Below are 27374 nucleotides of genomic sequence, written 5' to 3'. Positions count from 1 at the left end.
TCCCATGGGAGAACATAATTTATCTAATTATTTTGTAATATACTCATTATTTATATAGAAAAATATAATTTATGTTTATTTATTTTTAGCTTAATCAGATAAATTGTTAGTTTTCATACAAAGCAAAAACAAGTCAGACTTCAAACAAAACATAGGTATCACCATCGATTTTGATAAAAATTGAAGATACGGACTTACTTTATTGGAAATCCATAATAAGGACACCAGATTGTGACATCAGATCCCGCCACGGCTTTTACGAGATTCATGGCGCGGATGTACGGGGAACCTGCGAGAAAAATAACCCTTAGATTTTTATATTTTAGATAGATTCCATCCTTCGTAAAAGTTATAATAAATATTTCAATTTGTAATATATTATTAAATTAAAATATACATAATATACAAATCACCTAACCTAATAGACGTTTCGGCGCGGAAATACTTATATTTTTTAAAATCACCAATAGTACATATATCAATTCTATTTTCAAATTAGTTTATTTAAAAAGTTATAATAATAGCTCTCTGCGTTTGTGTGAGTTCCATATTTAAATTATTGTCATAGTAAAAAGGAATCCTTAAAGATGATGGGACTATTTTACGTACCTAACTCGTACTATCTCAAAATTTATTTGTTCCTTCGTATTTTTGACGCAAACATTTCAAAAAATATGATCCGACTGCAATTTGAGAAGTGCAGAATAAACTACAAAATATATTTCTGTCGATTCGATCTCGCGAAATCGAAGGAAATACTGTTATACATTGCGACAGTACCTAAACTCGAGAAACCAATTTCCCAGCAAAATCGTTTGGGAAACGAGCACAAGACGTCTAGCCACAAGTTTATTTACCAACACTAGGAAATTAAATATTAAAGAAATTGGAGTGGGAATACAATTTCAAATAGCGACATGGTAATATGCACCAAATAACCAAAAGAAATACGATAATAATTCTGTTGAGACTTACGTCTTATTTCCCTATGATAGAATTTAGCTAGTAAACGACATGCAGCATTCGCTGGTAAATGTATCATGCTGTCTAGCCTTATCATTCTGGTAATTTAGATGTAATTTAAATGCCTGCAACAACGTGCATGGCTCCGGCATTATTTAATAAATTAGTTTTACTGCTGAATATTATCTTCCATGCAGGTTTGAGAACGAAATAAAAACATAGAATGTGCCAGCATCTCCTTATACGCAGACTGCAAAAGTCAATCAAGGAAAAGGGCTAACCCATTTATAACAAAAGTATATTTATTGTTAAACATGAATACTAAACCACTCTCAAGTCTTTCTGTCAGCACTTACCATAAACGTTGAGTCTTGCCGCATGAGCCACGCTGCCGTGGGAGTTGGTAGCTCGGCACTCGTACCGGCCTCCGTGCTCGACCCGAGCCCCGCTGAGCGACAGAGTCGACAGCACATAGTTGTTGCTGGAACCTAGACCTGTAGGCCCACTCTCCCGGCCTTCTGTCACCATTGCACTATGGACAAATTTCCATTGTCCATAAATATTTATCCGCACACGTAAAGGCCGTGTCAGCGACGTGGCAGGTAAGCTCTCGCACACTTAAGTGTGAGAGATCGAGTTCATTATACAAACAATGTATTCACCCGTATTTTTTAGACTCCTGAGGAAACACGGTTCGGCCTCGGCTTAGGCACGGCTCTGTGTGGGGATATACCTTTGAACATTTTTTTCTATATACATAGTTTGAGGGAACCCCAAAGTTACTACCTCAACGATACCATATTTTATAACAACACAAGATTTACAACATTCGAAAAAAGCCTACTGATATAACTTTATTTATTAAATACTTACTGGCTTAAGTAATTGTTATGTTTAGTTTTTAGTACGAGAATATAACAAGACATAATATCCGCATTGATTAGGCTGTTAATTAATAAAAAAAATATTTACAAATTTTGAGATTAACGAGTTAAAACAAGCCCTTAATTATTATTTTCCCTTTAGGTAGATGGAGATTAAAAATTAAAATCATTAAATGTTTCGTTATACAAAATTCAAGTACCTACATAAACTAGTTTTTTTTCTTATTTTCACTATTAATCAATTATTAATTAATCACTCTTACCGTAACATATACATATTTATAATGCAAAGTATGTTTTGTCTCTTACTGTCAATTTCATCTAAAAACACTTTATGAAAAGGACACTATAGGAAAGATTGGCAAAAATCATTCCCAATTCATGTGTAGAAAGTACTCAAAAAATTTGGTTTTTTAAAGATTTTACTTGCCCACTTTATCGGCGTAATTAATGTGTAATATCCACAATAATTACATAATGCTAGTACAAAAAGCTTTTGACCTAGACCGCGGTCAGACGGACGGATAAAGAGACATGACAGCATGGTTTCCTTGTCTGTAGGATTACGAAACCCTAAAAACCGAGTGATAAATTTGTGTTCAATTTACGAGTAGTAACAGTATCAGTCATCAATACATTACGGTTGAAATATAAAAGCGGTTAGTAGCATGTTCTGACCTGTTGTAGAATTGTAGATACATTTATTCACGCTATATTTCACGTCTCGTAGCTTATTGCGACGTCCCTAATGCTTTCGTGTGTATATATCTTACCTTCGCAGTGAGTTTAGAAAGGATTAATTTTACTGCACATGTTGCCTTGCTAACATTACCATGCAACTTAGAAACATAAATATAATAATGTCAAGGATGGATGAAGAAATTCATACAGATGGATTAGTAACAAGATTAAATACACTTGTGATTCTGATGAACATGTGTTTCAAAATGGTCAGGAATTTATAGATTGGGAATTATGGTAACCACAAACCATAATTCCCTGTGCGTATATAGCGTGGTACTCCACGCTATATACTTCGGTCTGGGGCATTTGTTGCCCCAGACCAGGGACCACACACAGCTTTGGCAATAACAACATTCCCGAAGAGGGTTGAAATCAAGATGGCCGGATGTACGGATGCCGGTTGTACATAAATAATAGCCCAATCTTAAAAAACTTACGCGAAGATGAGAGAGAGAGAAAGAAGGAGAGACTAAAAACAATGAATACAATCAAACAATTTTATTATTTCGACCTTTGTATCTGTCATAACCGATAATCCCATCTAATCGCACTCAACCATAGCAAAGAAAAACAGACATATTACAAACAAAAGCCCCTTAATTAACCCTCGCGCGTTCCAAGCTCTAACATAGGTACTAGCACAGTACTACACTGAAACGTGTTACGGGTTAATAACGGTAAAATAAGAGAGATCTTGCAGCAAACAACGCGAGAAACATGTCCGTGCTGTAAACCGTTGAGCAGTACCTTTGTCAGGAGCCTATCCAGGGAGCACCATCTGGTCATGCTTATCATAACAATGCATTGGCATAGAAACTAAAGCAACGTGAGAAATTTCAATTCTGTAGTAAGTCAAACCTCCTGATCCGTAAAGGCTTGTAAAAACTGGCTTTACGATCTCACCCGTGATGTGTTGGGATGGATTGTCCGTCAAGCGTCCATCGGAATCTAGGGGGCGGGTCCCCCACCGCGGAGCACTTCAGCGCCACCTGCGCCCCGGGCTGCACAGCTTGTTCGATGAATGTGTACACCAACTCCGGCCGAGTGTCTGAGTCATTAGCATACTTTTTTATTTAGCAGGATTGGAGCGATCGAATTAATTAAGTAGCGACATAAAATGTGGTTTGTTTTTTCTGAACTTCCGGACAAAAAAAACCTAGTTACGAACAACCCATATAAAAAACCCATTTATGAATTGTGTTTATATTCTTTGCCTTAGTTTAAAATGCAAAGTATTTTGGGTATAGTCCTAAAACATCAAAATGTTTATAGTACATTAAGTTAAATCTCTGTCGCTATTTTCTCAAATATCGTTCGTTCGTAAGTTTTTATATTTTTTTTACTTTGATACTTATCAAATTTTGGTACAGCCAAAAATAAAAAAAGCATAAGTCAATGGTAAGTTCAGGAAATCAACCAAGTGAATTAACTTCATCATGGTTTTAATGCACACATTTGTTCAATTTGTAGTAGATATTCTAAGTAATTTTAAAAACTTATTTTTTTAACAGTACATTATGATACATTGTACCTTTTGTACAGATACAAGCGAGAAAATATTGACCAATACATACGGCGGAGTTTTTTCACAACTAGAGGCGGAGCGCCACAATAATGTCAAAAACAATGCGTGTGTCATAGAAAGATTTTTAACGCGCATATATTAAGAAAGTTTGAGATAAATCGTTAATTAACTCTGACATCGTCATCAGCATTTGAGTTAAAAATAAATGTTCCACAAATCAATTTCATTTTAAAGAAAAGCGTACAAAGCCGCTAGTGGAAATTCATTATTTCGCTTTTCAATATTTCGACGTAAAAATCGCACTTACATTACATTCGGAATACAAAGGTGTGTGCTTTACGGGAATTCACAGGGTCGCCACAAGCAAATCTTACTCACCCGCTGAGCGCTTTAAGCGCTTTCGTTTGAAGCGTGCCCCTGTTTTCTTGCCTAATGAGCACCACATAACTGGAAATATGAAATAATATTAAATAATTTTTCATAGGAACTGTACTCTTATATGTATAATTATATTGTACGATATTTCTCTGTATGATTTAGCGACGGAGTAGGTGATATAAAAACACGATGAACACACGCACAGTGTGATAACCCGTTAAGAATTAAGTAAAATTACATTACATTTTTAATAAAACTGATCGATCTAATAATAAGACACAAACAAAATGAAGTTTGAATTTCCGTAAGTTCCTATAGTAAAGATCCTTCTAGATTAGGATGTAGGTATTTCTAAATTCAGTTGTATTTTACCAGTAATAAAAATATAGCATGATACTATCATTTTCTACTGTCAGTAAACAAAACCACAATTAAAAGCTATTATAACAAACATTTTTCATCCCAATCAAATATTTTATTATTCATAAAAATATTCTCACTCGAAAATGTCTGAAAAGAGCTTCAACAAATCCAATATGTGCACAATCGTTTACTGACACAAATCCTGCAAATATATATATATATATATATGTGCAGAACACAGGCGCATACAATAAAACATTCCTATGAGGGAAATGCACGTATTTCAAATAGTATGAAGAGCTCAATAAAAATGCTGCCAATACATACCAACACTGTACATAGTAGGTTAATGGATACATGCTTTATAAACTCGTCATCGTGGTACATTGAAGATTGTGACGACTCCGCACATTTAAGTATATATATATATATATATATATATATATATATATATATATATATATATATATATATATATATATATATATATATATATATATATATATATATATATATAATTTTCAAACGTTCAGTTTAAAATGTTCATTTGTATTATAAATGTAGCATAATCTAAAACTGTTTAAAATGTAGTATAATATAAAAGTAAATTAAATAAAATCCATGTTTTGCCATACTTGAGGCGTTTGATAAATAAGTACATTCTAGCTTATTTTGTAATAAACTTGATTTTTTGCAAGCTATCAAAATTAAAAGTATTAATTCGTCACAAAAATGTGACGAATTGAAAATGTGGCGAGTTAAAGCCCGTATTGAGGTTCCGTTGAAAAATTCACTCAGCTTTTCGTTTTACTATCCGCATTCGTTCGGAATTTATATCGCCGTAAATCGTAAAAGCGGGCAAAAAATTTACAACCATGCAGAATCCTGAATTGCCGAGATAAAACGAACGATAGCTGCGGCCAGGGCTTATCTGTAACCGTAAACAGGGTAGGTATTTAGAAATTACTTACGTGAATCATATAGAATTAGGTAAGATTGAAGAAGGCAAGTTAACTTAGAATCTAATTTGTTTTCAGATGCAAAATCCCTGTATTCGATCAATGATTGTTTATAAATAAGATTCTGGTCCCTAATATGACTATTATGCTAATATTCAGACCTTTATAAAAGAGCAAAATAGTATGTAGTTGCATGAATGAAATTAGAAATACTTCATCAATATCAATACATATCATCATCAATCATCAATACATTGAAGAAAGGCCAAATTTGTACAATGTTTTTTTTAGTATATTCCATGGAATATACTTAATTTCTGATATAGATGACGAAAATATAGTTTTGGTAATTTTTGTTTGTCTGTCTGAACACGCATCACTTAAAATCTACTGGACCGATTTGCTTGAAATTTGGTATGTAGGTACCTTATATACGTAGCCGATTTACTTAAAAATTTTGTAGAAAGAAAAAGGGGTGAAAACCTGTTGATATGAAAGTTCTACACCGTTGAAGTTACTGGCTTGAAAATTTGGATTTTGGTTATTTACGACAAATTAATGAATGAATTAATGAATGACGTGTTTCAGATTTTTCTGAAAATTAACTCTCAACCTTCAAAAGGGGGTGAAAAATTGTATAGGACTCAATACAATTTTCAAGATAAAAAGTGAAAATTGAAAATTTAAATAATATATGTTTACAGAGTACGCTATAAAAAATTACTGAGATTTTGCAGTGAAACTCACGCGGGCGAACCGCGGGTATAATCTAGTATTTCATAATATCATGGATCAAAATATACAAGATAATATACATTTTATTGACACAGGTGAAAACTGCGTGTAGAGCGATAAAACAAGTGAAAATAATACAATGTTATGAGTGAGAAAAACTACTTTCTGATCTAATTAAATAAATTATTTTATGAAAATATAGTTACAAAAATAAATATTGTTAGATAGTTTTTCAACCATTATCGGAGCAAGGAATCACTTGGCAGTATTTCATCTGGTTTCATCCGACATTCTAGCAACAAAGAGATATAAAATTATCTCGAATATAATATTTCATTCCTTTGTGTTGGAAAGTAAAATCGCTTAGTTGGCAGCCTCAGACGTGCCACGACGAATTCTTACGTTGTAGGCAACTAAGTCGCTTCGTGAATTGTTTGGTTGGCTATAGCTACAAGTGGGCTTTAACCGCACAAAACAAAGCAGATAGGAGAAGATTGAAGGAGAAAAGTTATTTATGCGATTTTTGACAATTGATCAAAAATACCATAATTAGCTTTTCATCTCGGAACACGTGCATTAACCACGGTTTCCGAGATGAAAAGTAATCTTCCTAATTTTAAGAAAGTGAAATTTCAAATAGATTAATTGAGAGATAATATTTGAAGAGGTAAACAAACATCCACCTTTTCTATTATTAGGTGGGATTAGCAAAGACTATTATTTTTCCTTTAAAAATCTACAGTGGTAGCTGTCCACTACGAAAACTATCTTGCTACGACGCTGCTAAATAATAAATTGGAAATTTTTCTCTTCCTTCCTACGTGAAAAATCATATGCTGTTACTGTATTTTTTTATACTAAAGCATACATTCGGCCCACCTGATGGTAACTGATCACCACAGCCTATCAACGCCTGCAACACCAAGGGTTTCACACGCGCTTTGTCTACTTTGTTGTTTAAGATCTTTTGCCAAAGTACCCCTGTAATTACACTGCCACTCTCACCCTTCAAACCGGAACACAACAATGCAAGCACTAATTTTGTATTATTTATTAACAATTATAAAATTAAGTAGCTCAATCACCTTGAAGTGGTACTAACATATGAAAAATGTGAATATTAGGTAGGTACTCGCTTCCGCATCCTTCTTTACTAGCACTAGCAAGGATCTCGGGTTCAAAATATCTCAAGAACTATTTCAATTTGCAAAGTTTCCTTTTGGGCAAACCTCAGCGGGCTACCCCGAAATGGACTCGAAAAATTGAATCAAGTCTTCGCAAACAATCTCCCTGCTGACGATAAAATACTGGTAATATAATATAAAGATTTCTTAACAATGAACTTGATATGGATATTTATGTGTGTTATTTTACTGAGCAACTAACATACCTTTTAATAATTGTCAATATATTTTAATACTTGTTCTTGAATTGGTTTTACATAATAAGAAAATAAACTGTTTTTTTGCTTAAAATAGCTGTGAGGGAATGCTTTTTAGTTGAAAGTTGGTTACAAATAATTTTACTTGGAACAATAAGTATAGAAAAAGGCAAGTCAGAGCTATAAAGCCCGAGTTCTCTCTCACTATCAATCAACACAATCTTACACATTTAGTTACTCATACCAGTGTTCCTGTATTTGTAGTGTTTTCTGATCAATGTGAATCGAGCATTATTCATATTGTTTTCATAATTGGAAATCGCTCGTACCACCTGTGTACGATCAGCTTTGACAAATTGACTCCCCGCTTACAGACTGAAGAGCCTCTTTTTGGTTTACACAAATATTTCGGACTAAAATATAAAATACTAGCGGCCTGTCCCGATTACGCTCGGGTACAAGCGTAATAAACCAGGAATGACACTATTAAACAAAAAAACTCACATCAAAATCTCTTGCGTAGTTTTAAACATCTCACTATGTACTTTAGTATGTATGTAGTAACACATTTGTTTTTTAATGTTTTCATGTCGACAACGTTTCCCTGTATGTGAAAATATTATTTTTATTTCTTAATAGGTATAATATATATACTTTATTGTCAAATGTGTAAAATGTGCTTGTAAAAGAGTAAAAAGATTATGAAAGTTACATATATTTTTCTTTTACATTAGTTAAATACGAGTATTTATTTTTTATTTGCTAATTTATGATCTAATTCAAAAGTTCAGTAAAACTTTACTATTTTGGAAAGTATTTCTATATTTATCAGTCTTTAGGCATTAAATTATATTCTATAGCACATTTTCCTTTCCATAAGGGTCTTGTTGCAGGGCAAAGGACGTTGGAACGAGCACAAGCCGAACAAATCACCGAATCCCGACATAGCTAGCACCCTATTTGTATTCGTATTGATCTGCCATCTGCCTCCCATTGTAACACGAAATCCATTCCATGTATGAATTATTGGTTTAGAGCGACTGAATTTTTTTTTAGCATAAAAATCATGGTTTCATACGGACTTCCCAATTAGTGAATACTAAGAAGGTACATATCGAAATTACTGGATCAGGAAATCGGCGAATTAAATTAATTATGCAAACCTTACCACAACATTACATTAAATTTCTTAACGACAAAGTATTCTTTTAGATAAAACCAAACATTCCCTTATTTGAGTAGGTACTGTATTTTGTTTTTTCTAAAACCTCTTTTCCTTGAACAAAGATTTCACAAGGAATAGTACAAACTATATTTTCATTAAGGCAATCTCGATGGTAAAAACCTCCATAGAAGTAGCAAAGTATAAGAATGTGAAATATTATTTTCTTTCTCTTTACGTCTTCAGTACGTGTTCATGTGATAGTAACTTATAATGACACTTCCATTTAGGCACTTTATTCCGTGGCTATATAGAAGTTAGTTATTATAGATGTCGTAACTTTTTAATTTCTTAGCGCTCTTACAAAATTTTATATTCTGATTAAATAATATATATAAGATTTACACGATCTTCGTGTAAATATTATCAACGTAAGTAGGCATCGAAACAAAAATACGTTGACAAGTACTACAAAAAATAAATTTACAATTTATTTATTGACAACAATCACAGCATTTGAAGTCCTTTGTTTTGAATAAAAATAAATGTTATATCTAAATAGTAATAGAAGCATTATTAATCTGAGGTCGTCCCCATAGTTAACATCTACGAAACAAATTTTATAATATACGATTAGCATATAAACGTTAAATTTATAGGTTTGCTTATCGTATATTTTGAAAACAAAATTTAACTAGAAACAAATGTTTCAAAACAGAATTCAAAAAGTAGAAGTTCAAACTAGGACGAGCTCGCCGTGATATAATAGAAACACAAATAATATCGCGTACAATTTCTATCATTTTCAACTTCTGATCTAGAACTGCACTGTATGATGGAGCATTTAATTGAGAATCCCATTTCGACTGAAAAGTTTGCAGAGGCAGCGCGCCTAACGTCTACTTGATTGCTTCTATTTCGGTTTCCCAGCATGTATAAAGTAAGAAGGATGTAGAATTTCCAAGTAGTGAAAATTTTCCATAGTAAAAATACGCTCTCGCTAAACATTGTAAGATTTTTAGAAAAACATTGGCATTGCGAAATATACTTATTATTCTTGTAAAATTGATTCCTTTAAATGTTTTTTAAAAGCTTTAAACTTCTACATAGAATGGAGAGGCGATAATTGAATATAATTGCAATTTTATCCATCTATATTATTTTTAATTTGTACCTGTAACCCTTTCCGAAATAATTGAACAATAGCAACCCTTTGCAGCTTCCAATCAAAATAGTTTAAATAAGTTTCAGAGATTCTGGCTTTCGGAATCCGCTGATCTGCTCTCTGGCTATTCAATTTGATTTGTTATCCTATTTCTCGGAAATTATCTTACATATTTGATTGAAAAAAGGTTAAACTTCCCGCTTTTTGAGAAATTACTATATAAAATTTAATGTGAAAAATTGCCTGTGAAGGTCAAATTTTTGAATAAATGATTTGATTAGATTTTATTGTTTTACGTAACTTTGACTAGCAAATATAGTTTAATATCTAATATCTATAGTTTAAGAGATAATATTACAGATCTTATCTCTCTTATTTTATTCGTATTTATGTGTTTCAAATGAAATCAAAGCGCGAAAGGTTAATATCGAAATCGTGTATTAAAGGGCTAACATATGGCTAATATATAATTTGTATGACATGCGACGCAAGTATTTACATTGTACATAATATACGTCTTTTCACGAGTAGGTACCTAATCCAACATCACGCCCTGCCCCGGGGGAAATCTGCCAATGTCTTTGAACTCACGAGTTTCATCAGAAATATATGTAAGAAATGTACCGAAGTGTAGACGACAATCCCTCTATACGTTGAATATTACTTTGTTATATGAGACAATGTAATAATATGTTTTAAGATGTGTTATATCATAGGTAAAGGCTAGGTGACATTTCACTTACGATTTTCTATCTAATTGATGAAATTTTTGTGAGTTTTTTCTACGGAGTTGTAAATATTACAGCGAATCTTATAAAGTAAAATGCCATTTCACATTGCTAATAATATCTCCCCTGTTTTTCATCAAAATAAGTAATGTGTACGTGTTCTAAAATGAAATAATACCTACTGAACGTGGTTCTCAAACAAGAAGAAGTAAAAAATAATTTTCAGACAAACATATTTTAGAATAAAATAACTAATATTATAAATGCGAAAGTCTGTCTATTTATCTGTTCCACTTTCACAGCTAAACCGCTGATCGATTTTGTGGAAATATGGTATGCATGCATAGGCTAATTTTTTTTTCAAAAATCAACCCCCAAATGATAGATAGATAAGATAGATAAGAAGTTTATTTGCATCAGCTGAGACACGTACAAACAATTAAAAGTTGGAACATGTTAGATAGAGATACACATCTATAAGTAACAATAATAAGATTGTTTCCGTGACGTAAATGTGTGGCGCAGTAATACAAATTGGCAATAACTCAGTGGTGGGAATTGCTCACGGAGCAAACACAAATGTTCAGTCATCACCATAAAACGGACATGTTGAGCCGCCGTCCATGTCAATGACTATCATGGGGGGTGAAACTTTGTATGAAAATCAAATCTGTCCCGCTTTCGCCGAGAAATTCACGTGGGCGAAACAGCGGGCAAAAGCTAGTATATCAATCAACATATCATTCATGAGATCCGAACACGCACGAAAGTCATGTGTTCCCAACCGGATACAAGAAACAATAAAACGTACCATGCAGAAAGGTAAAACGACCCCGGGCTCATGTGATAAGAATAAACTAATAAGAAATTTTCGCGGCAATTTCTTCAATGCCGACTGGACCTTATTTTTCTCTCCGACTGAGTCCGGAATTTATGAGAGGCCCCGAAGCAATAAAATACCTTGGGCGAAAATGAAGGAGGGAATCGCAATATATTTGTTTCTCGACGGCTGGTAGAAACCGTTCCAGACATCTGCGGATAGAAAGTGCTTTATGATGTGAATGCACGTTTTATGAAGTCCATTCATTATGTTTTATCTGAGTGTCACTCGGATTTGTGAACGCTGTGGCTGCGACACAAAATATATAATGGGCAGAAGGGATTATAAGGTGCTTCATATGTATTCTGTACACAATACCCGTTTTATATGGACATAGAACGAGAAAGAGTCTCGTAAAAATTAATTGTATGGTATTGCAAGTAGAAAACTGGTTTACAACATTTGTGGAACACAATCTAAATAGATCACGGCTACATTTATTAATTACTAAAATTCACAAATTGCGAATAACGCCAGTAGTGTAGGCAGTGAAGTATCTGTTTTGAATTTATTTTATACCCTCTTTGTTGCTGCAAAAATATAGATACCTATTGTTTGCATTGTGCATGGCATGTAAATATGCTACATGCGAGATGCGGGTTGGTTTCACAGTTTTTATTAAACGAAGTACAGTGAATATATATGTTCAGTGTCTTTTATACTTTTATTAATCTTAATATAATATTTTTTACATTATACTACAACTAAAAGAAAATAAATTAAAACTAATAAAAACAAATTATTTACAAAAAAGAAGAAAAAATAATAATAAATGGATATGTCACATTATAGTCTACTATTCTATTTCTAGATAAGTCCGGGAACGCTTAGGGCTCGGCGAATATAGGTTTGGGTATTACCTACACTCACCTATATATACGCGCTACTACGCGCACATATTATTATATGCAGTGTGTATGGCAAGAATATATTAAAACTATAAAAATATATAGTATGGTTATATGATAAAAGCGCCACAGTTTAGAAAAATTGTGTGCAACTGTATTTTTCTCAGTGTCAAAATATATTACGCTAAATGTATTCATGTTTGTATTAAGTGAAAATTGAAATTGAAAAAAAAATACTTGATTCTTTGGCGGCCTGAAGTGCCACCGCATCATTGGTTCAGTACCATCCTACTCAGGCTTGATTCTGCTTAATTAGTGCTTGAGTGTGGTTTGAGTGCTACTTGTTAGAGCTCAACCATTGTTAAGTAAACTTGTTTGAATCAGTGATGTTAAACTTTGTTTCCAAATAATAGCATCGACATACCAAGAAGAAGAATACTTCTCCTCTCCAATTTATCCTACTTTCTACTAAAATTATAAGGTTTGTTAGGACTTATGTGTGTATTTTTATTGCTCTTTCACGCAAAATCTACTGGACGGAATGTTATGAAATTTGGTACACTGGTAGATTACAATCTGGAATAACACATAGTATACTCCCCCTCCCCTCGGACCTCGCTTATGAGCAGACGTGCCTCAAATATTTTGCTGTATTTTTCTAAAAAAGTGTCAATTTCATCTCAATAAATTCGCTTTGAATATTCGGAGAACATAAAGTTGTGGGATTCGACAGACTGTCCCTCTCTCCACGCCACATCCTGCTGCATTTGTGTGTGAACGCGATTTAGCACACGCAGGAACCCGACTCAAAGGAAGATAGTGAGTAATACCGATACACACACACACATCACCGCGCAAGTTCGTCATACTGCAGCAGTGCGGAGGGTGCAGCGCAATATATCTTCATCCTTGTCGCACCCATTAGGTGTGCGCCTGAGCAACTCTGCCTTACGGTTCCGCCGCCGGCTGACAGCGACGCAACTATACCGTTAGCAGTAAGTGCGAGTGAAATTACATACTATGCATCGGCTTCGTCTGTCCTACCTACGTAATGGTACATCGCAGTGCGAATCGAAGACCATCGCTTGAGTTATGAACGCCTAGTACACATCGGATCGCATCACTCCGTCCAAACGTGCGTGACAGGTGAAAGACTACTTACACACCCGGCGTTGTCCTCAGTTCCATTCCAGTCCACTCTTCTCATTATGAACTTTAAATATTACTAGTATCTCCATTTACAATAACAGTGATTTAAGTATGTTTTAGATCTATTAATCTATATTACTTGTGTTGTGTTGCATGAACATCTGTAAATATCTTATGTTTTCCTAGTACTCAATTGCGGATTCGGTGGTATATTTGATAAATTTTATTATAAACAAGAATCCCTATGACAACAACTTAACTATATGGTCGCCTGTGACTTTACTCAAATATTGGCAGTATATAATTTTAGTTCTTACATGAATTGGTAATTTGTGTTTGTGTATTTTACTGGCTTGTGAATTATGTTTGCCTAGTATACTGTTACTGCCACATCCCTAAACGTAAGTACAATAAGTATTGATTGTGAAGGTTTGGTTGAGTGAAGCTTTAATTTTTTGCCCTGCACAGGGTAAGTGCTTGAAATAAAAGTTTTTCAAAAGTTTTTAGTACAGTACAGTGCACGGTATAGGGTACTATAGCTTTTAGTTTAATATGATGAAGCGTACTCCCCCTAAAACCCCTTATACGGGATCTCTACCAGATGTCTCTGCTGTTGATGATTCCCTTACTGGCACATCGCCCAATACAGCCCTGAGAAGTGACAATATTACAGTGCGTGGTCTTAAACGGCCCAGAGGCGACTCAGGTGATCTTAAGGAGCTTCTAATGGACATGTTCGCCACCTGGAAAAGTGACCAAGATGCTAAGCACAGGGCTATGCTTGATAGTCTTAAAGAGATTAAAGACCAAAACTTAGACATACGTTGCTCGATGGAATTCATGTCCAATAGATTTGAAGACATGTCCCAAAAAATTATCTCTCTTGAAGCCGAAAGGAGGAGGGATCGCGAGTATATACAAACTCTAGAAGCCAAAGTGGAAACCCTAGAACGTAACCTTAAAGTCTCTTCTATCGAGTTGAGGAATGTTCCCCAATCAGACAAGGAAACAAAAGATCATCTTGTTGAAATGATAAAAAATGCCGGCTCTGCCCTCTCTGTTCCCATCCAAACATCTGACATTAGGGATGTTTATAGGTCGGGCGCTAAACCGGGTGTTCGTAAGCCCCTAGTCGTGGAATTTAATAGTGTCATTATTAAGAATAACGTAGTCAAGGCTGCTAGAACTTTCAACAAAGGCACGACTAAGTTTAACTCAAGCTCCTTAGGTATTGGAGGCCCTCAATCTCCAGTTTATGTCTCAGAATTTTTGACTCCCAAAACGAAAAAACTTTACTACCTAGCTAGAAATTACGCGGCTGCCAATAGATTCTCATATTGTTGGACGAGCTATGGAAAGGTTTATCTCCGTCAAAGGGAAAATGGACCGATATATCGCATTGAGTGTGAGTCCGACCTAGATAAGATAAATCTTCCTACATGACTATCTTCGGATCCAGCGGTCAATGTTCCTTATTTGAAGATTTTACTACAGTTTTTTGGTGTTATTACTGATCTGTTACTAAACTACCTTCACTTACTTATAAGTCTCTTTTTGGTCTATATTCCTGCATTGAGCAATTTCTTTAACTACATTATTTTTATCCCTACCTATAAGTTATTCCACTTTGTCAATTCTCTACTTACTTATCTGCCCACTAAAATAAAATTTATAATGTGCCAACTCCCCTGTTTTGTACCATTCTTACACATTACCACAGTCTTACCCCTATTGACTTATATCTTTCAAAATTCGATTCTGTAATACAAGTACTTAATAATATTGATTCTGTCAAAAATTCAGAGTCCTTTAATTGTAAACCCGAATCGGTATCTAACATTCTCTCTAAATATAATCATAAACTGACTATTTTGTCCCAAAATATACGCAGCGTATCTGCTAATCTTCCCCAGCTGGAAGTGCTATTGGCTAGAATTGGTTACGATTTGGACTTCATTGTTCTTACTGAATGCTGGCTAGCAGTTAATCCTCATATTCCTCATTTAAATGGATACCTTTCTTATAATAGCACCAACAATAATAATCAAAATGAGGGAGTTGTAGTCTATGTGAAACAAACTTTGAGTAATATTTTAGTCGAAACCCCATCCTTCTCAGATGCAAATTGTATTCTTATAAAAATTAGCAATCATACCTTAATTATTGCAATCTATCGTTCACCATCTTACAAGAGTATATCCAATTTTCTCGACTCTCTTAACTCACTAATCTCGAAACACTCAAATTTTCAAAATATTGTTTTAGTCGGAGATATTAACATTGATATCATAGAAGAACATCTTGATGAGCGTTGCCCGAACTACCTTGAACTACTTGCATATCATGAACTTCTGCCGGCTCATAATTTTCCTACTCGCGTCCCAACTCTAACCTGTCTAGACCACCTCATTGTGAAATCCAAAAGGCCTTCTACAGCTATGGTTCTTGACACATTCATTACAGACCACGCTCCTATTATGTTAGCCCTATCAACTAATCACAAACCCATCACCAGACCTGTTACTAAACTAGTGACTGATTATGCTTCCCTCTCCCGTGACATTGAAAACCTTGACCTCACCCCTGTTCTTACTTCCAACGACACTGAATTTGCTGCCACCTCCTTAGTTAACTCATTAACCAATTGCATAGACAAAAATTCCAAACTTGTAACACCCTCTAAACGTAAAAGTATAATCAAGCCATGGATCACACCGGGACTTTTGCGCTGTATGCGTAATAGGGACAAATTACATAAAAAATTAAAACGTAACCCAAGTAATAACATACTTTTGACCACCTATAAGAGATACCGCAACTTTTTGACAACTCTGCTAAAAAAACTAAAACACCTACATGAAAAACAATTACTAATCAATGCAGGCAAAAACCCTAAAAAGATATGGGAATCCATCAGGATGATAACTAACTCACATAAACCTCATTCGAGCTCTGAAGAACTTCTAGAAATAGGTACTCCTCCTCTTAACTCAGTCAACAAAATAAATTCATACTTCTCGGGTGTCGGTGAAACTTTAGCTAAAAAGATCCCTCCTCCTCTCCCTACTAGCCCCTCAACTACTCTACCAATATGGACTAAATCCCTTGTTATCAATTATACAGACGAAGATGAGATTATGAAATTGATTGACTCCTTGAAAGATGACACTGCGATGGGATGGGACAATATTCCTTCTTCTCTTATCAAAAAACACAAAAGTAAGCTTACTCCTGCAATTGTACACATATGCAATCTTTCTATAGAACACGGTGTCTTTCCCAATGTTTTTAAAACTGCACTAGTTTATCCTATACATAAAGCAGGCAAAAAAGATCAAATGGAAAACTACCGTCCCATCTCCATACTACCCGCACTTTCAAAAATTCTAGAACGCATTCTAAATAAACGTCTCATTCATTATCTCGAGAAAAATAATCTATTATCTGAGAATCAATTTGGCTTTCGCACGGGCCGATCAACTTCCCAAGCGGTCGATACTTTAACCTCTCTTATTACTGATGCTTTGGACTCGGGTCAAAAATGCCTCACTGTCTACCTAGACTTCGCCAAGGCTTTTGATTCAGTCTCGATACCACGTCTTTTATCGAAATTAGAAGCCTTGGGTGTTCGTGGTACTCAACTCAATCTATTTCGTAGCTACCTTACCGACCGTAATCAACTTGTCAAAATTGGTCCCCATGTCAGTGCTGATTGTCCCGTACATTTTGGTGTCCCGCAGGGCAGCATATTGGGCCCTAGACTTTTTTTAGTATACATAAATGACCTTACTAACCTTAAGCTTGTGAATGGTAACGTACTGTCATTTGCTGATGACACTGCACTTGTCTTCATTGGAGATAGTTGGCCCGAAGTATTTAAATCCGCACAGTTAGGCTTAAATAGAGTTAATCAATGGCTTGCAGAGAACATTCTAACACTTAACACCACTAAGTCATCATACATGATCTATAGTATGAGAAATATTAATCTCCCGAGTACAGGCACTCATAAGATATTTTCACATAACTTCTCGTCCCCACTTTGCGAGTCCTTAGCTTGTGGTTGCCCAGCTTTGGAGAGAGTGACCACGGTTAAATACTTAGGTGTTACAATTGACTCTAATATGACCTTTCAACAACATATTTCACTACTATCCTCTCGAGTGAGAAAATTGATATATATTTTTAAACTACTTCGCCCTGTAGCTGATATGAAAGTTCTAAAAATGACCTATAAGGCTCTATGCCAATCCATTATCACATACTGCATAACCTCTTGGGGCGGAGCTGCTGTCACTAATCTTATAACACTCGAAAGAGCTCAAAGAGCAGTCCTCAAAGTAAGTGCATTTAAACCTTTTCGATACCCAACATCTGACCTATATAATGAATGGCAGGTACTTACCGTGAGACAACTTTTTATTTTAGGCACTGTTTTGAAGTTTCACTCAACATTAACTTATCATCCTGATATTTTGGGCCGTAACAACAGACTTAAACTCTCTTTTCCAAAATATAATACTATGTTTTCCAATCGATTCTTTGGCTTTATAGGGCATTTTCTATACAAAAATCTCAATGCTAAACTTTCTATTGTCGCACTGACCAAATTTTCATGCAAAAAAATTGTTACGAACTGGCTTCTACATTGTTCTTATGAAGAAACAGAGAATATGCTTCACCCTTTAGTTTGACTACTCCTTACTTTCGACGATTTCTCTTGGTATCTAAGTGTTAAAGAATTTTTATTATTCAAATATAGTTATAAGTATGTACATAGCATAGCCTTGTGTATAATGTCTGGCTTCTGCATTCAGTAGTAATACCGATCTTACTGATGCCAAGACCTAACGTCGTAGGGCTGAATGCAGGGGTTATCACGCAAAACTTGTTTTTAATTATTGTACCATTTCGTAGATTTAATACCTATGTGCCATATTCCGTGGGGGGGACCTGGTGACCTGCTATACAGGTGTTTTTGACGCCTAGTGTTGGCACCAGATCTCCACATCTAAATTGATTATTTTATATGGTATTATTACTCGTATTATCTTAAAACCCTAGAACTTATCTCCTTCAATGTTACTTAAACTTAACTAGTATTAAGATTTTGATTTCTATTTGTATCCACGTCAATTTTGATGTGGAGTGAATAAAGATATTTTTATTTATTTATTTATTTATTTTATACTTTTTATCCCGAAATTCCCAGGGAAGCGAGGGCCCGGGGCGTAGCTAGTAATAAATATTTGTAGATATAAAATATACTATTATGGTTCTGTGTAATATAACATTATTTACAAAAAGCATCATAAATACAAAACAAAAATGCCGTTTTACAAATAAAAATAATCTTCCAACGTGCCACAGGGAGGCAACGTGCCCAGTATACTGGCAGCGTTGCCCCGTTGTATAGCGAGGCTTACACGCTGAGCATAAAAGCTGCCAGCCCTCGAGTCTCCCGTTGCCTCCACGAGGCGCGTCGTTATTTCTCTTAAAAATAGCCTTGCTTCAGGACCCCAAGGACCCATCGTTTCAACAGCAAAAGGTAAAAAATAATAATTATCATATAACATATCATATAACATATATTATCATATAACATGATATACTCTATATTGCATAGTAATGCGAAACCCTTTTTGTAATTCAACCAATACTGAGATTACATCAGGATCTCGCATAAAGCTGAGTATTCACGGTGCGCAGTACTTTCATGATGACCAGCTGAATGTTTTATGCTGCGACGTGAGTAGGAATCCTACAGCATGATAAATTATTTACCTATAAGGTGGTATGAGGCCACGTACCTAGTTTCTAGTTGTGCAGTGTCAAATGCTGTCAACGACATGTTGAGCAAAATGATCAATTATAATCAATATAACTCAATATATTTTGTTCTCAAGATCCCATTGCCTATAAAGATAATCAAATGAATTATAACGACAAAGTCTTTAAGATAACGGTATAGCCTAATTTGCTTTTTTTGTCATTCGTAACCTATTTGTTTCATAACATAATACACCCTACTAATATTATAAATGCGAATTTGTGAGGGTATATGTTTATTACGAGTACTCTTTGACGCAAAATCTACTGGACGGATTGTTATGGAACTTGGTACATGGGTAGAATATTACCGGAATTAACATATAGGGTACATTTTATCTCAAAATTCCCACGAGAGAGGCCCAGGGCGAAGCTAGTAAAGTATACGTCGACTTGCAAATAAAGTGGTAAGTAATAACTACGTCAATTTGTTTAGTAACTGCGTAATTCATTTAGATTAATTATTTGTTTATTTTCAATACCTCCATTTAACCCGCCCATAAAAACTCTCACTATCTCTATAAGAATAGAGCTATTAAAATACTATAATAATAATTATTTATTTATTTTTTACTTTATCCTTGACTTTTTTAGCAATTTTTCACAATGAGCTCCCAAGTCAAGCACTATTGTTTTAACTGTACTATGCGAATTAGTTTAAATGTTTATAAACAGAGCTATTATCCGTGTCAATTTTGTACGTAACTAAAGCATACAGTAATTATCTACCCGAAGATATAATATAACATGTTAATAAATAAGGTCAAGATCTTGTGCAGATCTTTCATCAAGTCATCATCCTCCAGAGTTAATTACTCGGACGAATGTTACCAGGGAAACCTCTTATTTATCACTGGCCTTTAGAAAAACTGAAACTGCTTTTTATGTACTTACATACCCTTTTTTTAGTTACACTTTATGGCACCACTTTGCTAAGACAAAGACTAGACAAAACAGTGTGACTGGTAGAGAATGCCGTTTGGCGTTAAATCCTCTTTTCATTTTTTTTGTGCAATAAAGTCATTAAATATATATATTTATACTAAAACAAGTATATAGTTGGCTAGAAAAGTGATCGCTGGGTTGTGTCTAATATAAGTAGACAAACTTAACAATTTATTCAGAAGTTAGACCATCACAGGTACTATTTCGCGTCAACGTATGAATAAATCATATTTTTTCATGCTACAAACTACCTACTAGCATTTTGGAACGACTGTCGTTGAGAAAAAGTGCCGCAAGAAACTATTAGATAATAATAATAACTTTAATTAGATCCTTACATATTATAAGACAAAGTCTCGTCTCTGCCGCGTCTGTCTGTCTATTCGCTATAAACTCAAGAACTACCGCACTAAAACTAAATAAGAAAAACACAATATACAATTATTGTTGATATTAAGAAATACATTACCTACGTCATATATACCTATATAACATTTGAAATAGGACTCATTCTTTTAAAGTCCCATGCAGATGGCAGAAATTCAGTTAAATAACAATAAATTGTTTACATATTTGTACCTCAACCTTTGTGAAAATATACGTTTGTGTTTGATATCCCAGTAATTGTGGTTTTAGGCGGTGAAAATTTAATTTATAAAATTAATAATGAACAAATTAATTCGATTAAATAACATGAAACCGCGCATATAATACGATACCGGGTGGTAATTCGTTTTAGACCAATTTCCATTGCCCGGGTTAAATACCGTAAGTGATGTGGGATATGTTACTAGCATTATAATTAGACATATAGATAAATAGAAGTGCCGTTTTCTGAGTTTTATTTCGAAATCAGTAGTTGGCAGCTTTTTGAGAAATGCTATTGAAGTTAGACGTATAAAGGAGATAAAATTCCTGAATAGATTATTTGATATTTGGAACACAATCTTAATAGATAACGACTAGATTTATTATTACTAACTGGCTTTTGCCCGCGGTTTCGCGGTTATTATGTGCATCAGTTTATTTTTGTCAATATCGAATGTATCGCGATGAAACCTATACCAGACTGTACGTTAGATTATTTATTTGAATGAGATCTGTCGCTCTCACGCAAAAAAAAAAACATCTAATAACTTACATACCCACTAATAAAAATTTAATGACATTTAGATATAAGTATCACTAGTTTGTAAGTAACAGTGTTTGCTGAAACAAATTTAAAAAAATCGAATGGGTATTTCTATCGATTGTGTATGACTGAATGGTGCTGATAACGTTAATATATAAATCTGTGTTAAATATGCTTATTTTTATGCGACATTTCTATTATAAAATTTATCTTGTATTTCAAATTTCATCTTAGCTAGTTACTATGGCCTGGAAATTATTTTCTTCATTAGTGATATGACAGACGGACATATTATATTGGATACAGAGCAGCCCAGACTTTCTAATAGGCTAGTTTTAACTTCGTACGAAGCACGATTGGACGAAAAAGTTTGAAACTGACTTATTACTTTATATTTTAAACTGATTTTAAATACAAATAAATAAATAAATATATTAAATAAATATATTAGGACAAATCACACAGATTGAGCTAGCCCCAAAGTAAGTTCTAGACTTGTGTTATGGGATACTAACTCAACGATATTATATTTTATAATAAATACATATATAGATAAACATCCAAGACCCGGGCCAATCAGAAAAAGATCATTTTCCATCAGGACCCGACCGGGGATCGAACTCGGTTCAGAGGCAAGCACTTTACAACGCTTACAATACAGGCTTAAATTATTTCATTATAAGTAAGATCCCTAGGGTGTTCAATATGATTTCTGTCTTTATATATTTATACATTATACTGTTAGGTGGTAGGGTAATCTCAGGGTAGGTTGGAGTAGAAATAGGCAAAGGCAGACAGTTGTATGTATATATATATATATATATATATATATATATATATATATATATAATGCGTGGCGTTACAATACTTAAGTAAATAAATTAGATATATATGTAAAATGAGTTTAAAATAAAAAATTACTTACCCATATTATGAAATCCTTTGAAATCTTTTACTGTGTTACATCCCATTATTCCACTTGTTTTCGAATTGTGAAACTGGTAAAGGTAGTGGGTCCTGAAACAAAATATATATACATATATAGGTAAATCACATAATATTTTGCATTTAAAGCAAGTCTTGCTTACTGAGATACTGATGTATCATATGAAATATGTATTTCATATTTATTTATCAGATTTCAGTCTGGGATTTTTTCCACGTCATCGGAATCTTGCAATGACACAAATATTTTAAGAATTTCATCTCATGTGCGACCAATACACTAAAGCGTTTATAATTTGAATATTCATTTCATTGATGGGTATTTATTTCATTTCCGTCGTAGAATAATTCTCACCAGTTCCATCGGAAAATAGTTCCATGGAACTAGTGAGATTTTTTTTCTCAGTAGTTCCATTGACGCTTCAAAGTTAATAGAACTATTTTCCGATGGAACTAGTGAGAATCATCCGATCGTTATTTATCCATAATATTGAGTTTTAATCTTAAAAGTTGGTCAAAAATGTACTTTTTCCTTTGTTCGGAAATATATGCCAAATAATAACGAGAAAATTTACTCCATATAAAGAGAAAATAAATATATTTTTGCTTGTAAATAATTCACCTAAATCTACTAAACCGATTTCAGTGAAATTTGGCACACGAAACTTTCAGGAGTAACATTAGCTTTTTTATGGTTTTACCTGAGCCGGGACGTGCCGATAAACCGGGTGATCTCTATATGACCAAATCAAATATAACCACCATAAAAGAGTTTTTAAAACATTTATGTTGCTTTAATAAATCCGTTCCAGCACGCGACCCGTCAGCCTGCATCCAGGAATGCAGCCACAGGGAAATTAAATTGCGCAGTGATATATAGCTGCGACACAAAGGAAAACAGCAGCTCTGTCACGCGCGATGAAAAATAATAGTGACGCGCCGGTGAATTATGTATTTTTAGAATTTCTATGCTCTCTGCCCCCGTAAGTGTATGCAATTTTATTATGAGTAACTTGATATTTTTATTGAATTTTTGAGCAAGTAACTAAATATTATTAGCGTCTAGTGTTACTGTTGTTATAAAGTGAAACGATTTGAATTATTGTTTTTTTTATTTGTATGTAATAAATAATACTCAAAAGCTACTGGACCGATTTCGTTGAAAATTGGTACAAAGATAGGCGAAACCTTTTTTTTATTATGATTTTACCCGAGCAAAGCCGGAATGGGTCGCCAGTTATGTAATAATGCGTCTATTAAAATAATAATTAAGTCGATACTAAGTATTAAGTTATATGATGATGAAGGGTACCTTGTATCCAGTTCATAGGTTCAATAAATATATTAAACTTATTCGCTACTTATTTCAGAATTCTTGTCGGGCCATTTGGCATTTTGAAATATCAACAGCAAAAATATACTTGACTATTAGAGTGTGTTGCATCATCAACTTTGACATTAACTTTAACCTGAGCAGAAAAGCGCCATTTTGTCTAAACAATAAGTTAACTTTAATGTTGATTGATGCAATTCATCCTTGAAAAACAAATATAATAACCAAAATAAAAATCTAATTTTATTGTAAACTTGCACGGCTTTTTGAAATATTCAACCATTCATTCTCAGCCCGTAGCGTCGTAGAACCCGCGTCGTAGATCCGTAGCCTGTAGCTCCGTAGCGCCTCTACGATGCTACGACCAGTCGTCTTGGAGTAGTAACTTTAACACAACTACAATCCTGTTTTTATTATTATACGTGTGAAAATTTGTGAGGATGTATGTGTGTATGTTTGTTACTCTTTCATGCAAAATCTACTGGATGAAATTTGTTATATGGTTTGAATATGAGTGGGTGTGGGTGAGCAAACATAATGGTAAGAAAATACTGAATTCATAATGTCATTACAAAGGGGAATAATACACGAAAATCGTTTGAAATAAAATATTGTGGATTGTATTTTATTCAACCCTTCGGTAAATATACAAATAACGTAAATGGAATGAAAACACATCGGCCTTAAGTAAATTTACCTATGTGTTGGTAAGTAGGTACCACATCTCTATATAAATGTAGGGACAAATCACACTGATTAATCTCTTACTGGTTGACTGTAAGAGATCCCTACAAGGGACGATCTAAAGTTGGACGACGAAAATGACGGATGAAAGGAAACTTCATGCAACAGAGATGCGAATGTTGAGATTGATGTGTGGGGTAACTAGATTAGATAATATAAGGAATGAGTATGTAAGAGGAAGTATGAAAATAGCACCAGTTAATGAGAAATTACATAGTTATAGATTAGGCTGGTATGGGCATATTTTAATAAGTGATGAAAATTACACTCAAAGGGTAAAGTTTTCCAGGAAGTAAAGTTTTCCAGGAATATAGGAAGACCTAAGAAGAAATGGATAGAGTGTTGCAAGGATAGTATGAACAGGAAAGGAGTATCAATGGATATGGCAAATGACAGAACGAAATGTTCGAACTAATGACAGAAATAAAGTTACAACAAACAGATTGAGTTATCCCCAAAATAAGTATGAGACTCATTTTTCAAATATTATCCTAACTAAAAATACATATCTAAGTATGTATTTTTAGTTAGGATATTGTATAACATATACATACAAGTATGGAAAATAAAAACAAATAGTTATGCGACCTTGTGCTAATCACATATAAGAACATTAGAAAGTATTATATCTGTAACAAGAATAACCACCAGCTGCAAGCTGTAGACAAAGTTATTTAGTATAAAGTTGTCTGGTGGGTGAGACGCGAAAATTAGTGAAAGTGGGTCAAAGTCGCGCCGGGGTCGACGCCCTCCGCGGCGCGTCTACAATAATTACGTAACGAGGGTGTCGCCACAATACGACGAGTACAGAAGAATCTTATATGATTCATTAGGACTTCTAATTTTTTCACCATTTTTGCTTAACTTACGGAGATTTTTTGTATGTAATGTAAAATCAACACAATGTTTAAATACCTATAAATATTTGTATTTATTACGATGTAAATTTGTAGAAACTGGTACTATAGTAATGAGTATGAAATCATGTTTGCTTAGAGTAGATATAGGTAATATTTTATGAATGTATGCAGAAAAATAGTTGTTGAATATTGTTTGTGTGTATTCTTTAATATACGAATCTTATTAAAATTTGTACCTATATTTGAAAAGTTGTATAATTTTTAGTTAGAATTCAATATAAATTCTGCTTTACTTCTAAAATGGTTATATAACATATATCTTGGCATTTAAAATCGTATATATATTTCAGTTATAAATTGGCACGCACCGGTCCGTTTATATTTTTAAGTATTTTAAAATAATTTTAATCTACATTCTCCATAATTTTCGACACCCCGGCGAAGGTTGCGATATTGCCATGTGAATCTGAAATCTAACACGTCGTTGATTAAGCCCGAAATGGCGTGATAACTGAATTATCCTGACAAACAGGTAGTTATTACTGTCCCCGCTTGCATTTACGGAAGTCGTCGAAAGAAATACCGAAACGGTTTCAAGTTCAATTAGCAAGGTTATGATTTAAGGATAAAATACATCATTTATTTTGATAGACCTCTTGACTATAATAAATAAATATCACTTAGAGCGAGTTGCACCAATCAACTTTATTGAGTTTAAGCTGCGTGCTTCCGTCGTTTAGATAAAATGGCGTACTTTGCGTTTATCTAAAACTTCAAAAACTTATCTAAATAGTAGGATCTACTATTTTCTTGGTTACTTTGTGATACTAATGATAAGCTATAAACCTACACTCTAAATTTTCATAGCTATTGTTTTTTTTAGATAAATAATCATAAAGGTGATCTGAAATGATCGTTTAGAGGCATACGTTTTCTTAACTCTTTCTTATGTTGAGTCAGTTCCCTGCATAGGTACTACGAGTATGTAATGAATATAATTATGTGCACGGGACTTACCTGTCTCTTGATTGAATTTCCCTGCATAATAATGGCGTCTCGCACACAAAACCTCTTTTCGGCGTTGTGAGTTTGATGAGACCTGTAAAGAGAATATATATTAAAAATACATATGGCTCATAGTATATACGTATATAAATAAATATTTATACATATCAACAAACACACATATATATATATATATATATATATATATATATATATATATATATATATATATATATATATATATATATATATATATATATATATATAATAAACCAATAAACCCGTACCCCAAAATAGAGATCTCGTGTAATGAAGAATGGCCTAATGGTTGACAATTCTAAAACCAAATTTTCTAGTTGATATGTTATCAATAATAAAAAGTTACATAACTAGGATAATTCTATACATCACTACATAGTATAAAACAAAGTCGCTTGCCGCTTTCTGTCCTATGCTATCTTTAAAACTAGGCAACGGATTTTAATGCGGGTTTTTTTATTAGATAGATCCCAGAGGAAAGTTTATATGCATAATATTGCATCTGAGTGAAGTCGGGGCTAATTAAGTACATATAAATGTAACCAGGACTTGAAGAGAACCCAGTATCTCAGTTAACCAAATTTATCCTAACCTATCGCCAATGTGGTGCTTGCGTCAGTGTAACCAACGAAATAATAATAATGCTGTAACACGCATAGCAAATACAGCCTTTTTTTC

At 33.9% G+C, this 27374-nt stretch overlaps 1 protein-coding gene across 4 annotated transcripts in view; it reads right to left on the bottom strand.

The window, feature by feature from the left end:
* LOC128677090 (cell adhesion molecule DSCAML1-like) overlaps nt 1-27374 on the bottom strand; it is an 86100-nt gene that overhangs the window by 17757 nt on the left and 40969 nt on the right. For all 4 annotated transcript variants that reach the window (XM_053757695.1, XM_053757696.2, XM_053757693.1 and 1 more), the window contains exons 7-12: nt 26670-26751; nt 22696-22787; nt 4495-4563; nt 3495-3639; nt 1320-1495; nt 199-289 (exon numbers count right to left, since the gene is read on the bottom strand). In XM_053757695.1, coding sequence (XP_053613670.1) covers nt 199-289; nt 1320-1495; nt 3495-3639; nt 4495-4563; nt 22696-22787; nt 26670-26751 — 655 coding nt within the window. The remainder of the gene's footprint in view (nt 1-198; nt 290-1319; nt 1496-3494; nt 3640-4494; nt 4564-22695; nt 22788-26669; nt 26752-27374) is intronic.

The sequence above is a fragment of the Plodia interpunctella genome, chromosome 17, assembly GCF_027563975.2.
Source record: "Plodia interpunctella isolate USDA-ARS_2022_Savannah chromosome 17, ilPloInte3.2, whole genome shotgun sequence".
Lineage (NCBI taxonomy): Eukaryota > Metazoa > Arthropoda > Insecta > Lepidoptera > Pyralidae > Plodia > Plodia interpunctella.
This window is presented reverse-complemented; position numbering and strand designations above follow the sequence as displayed.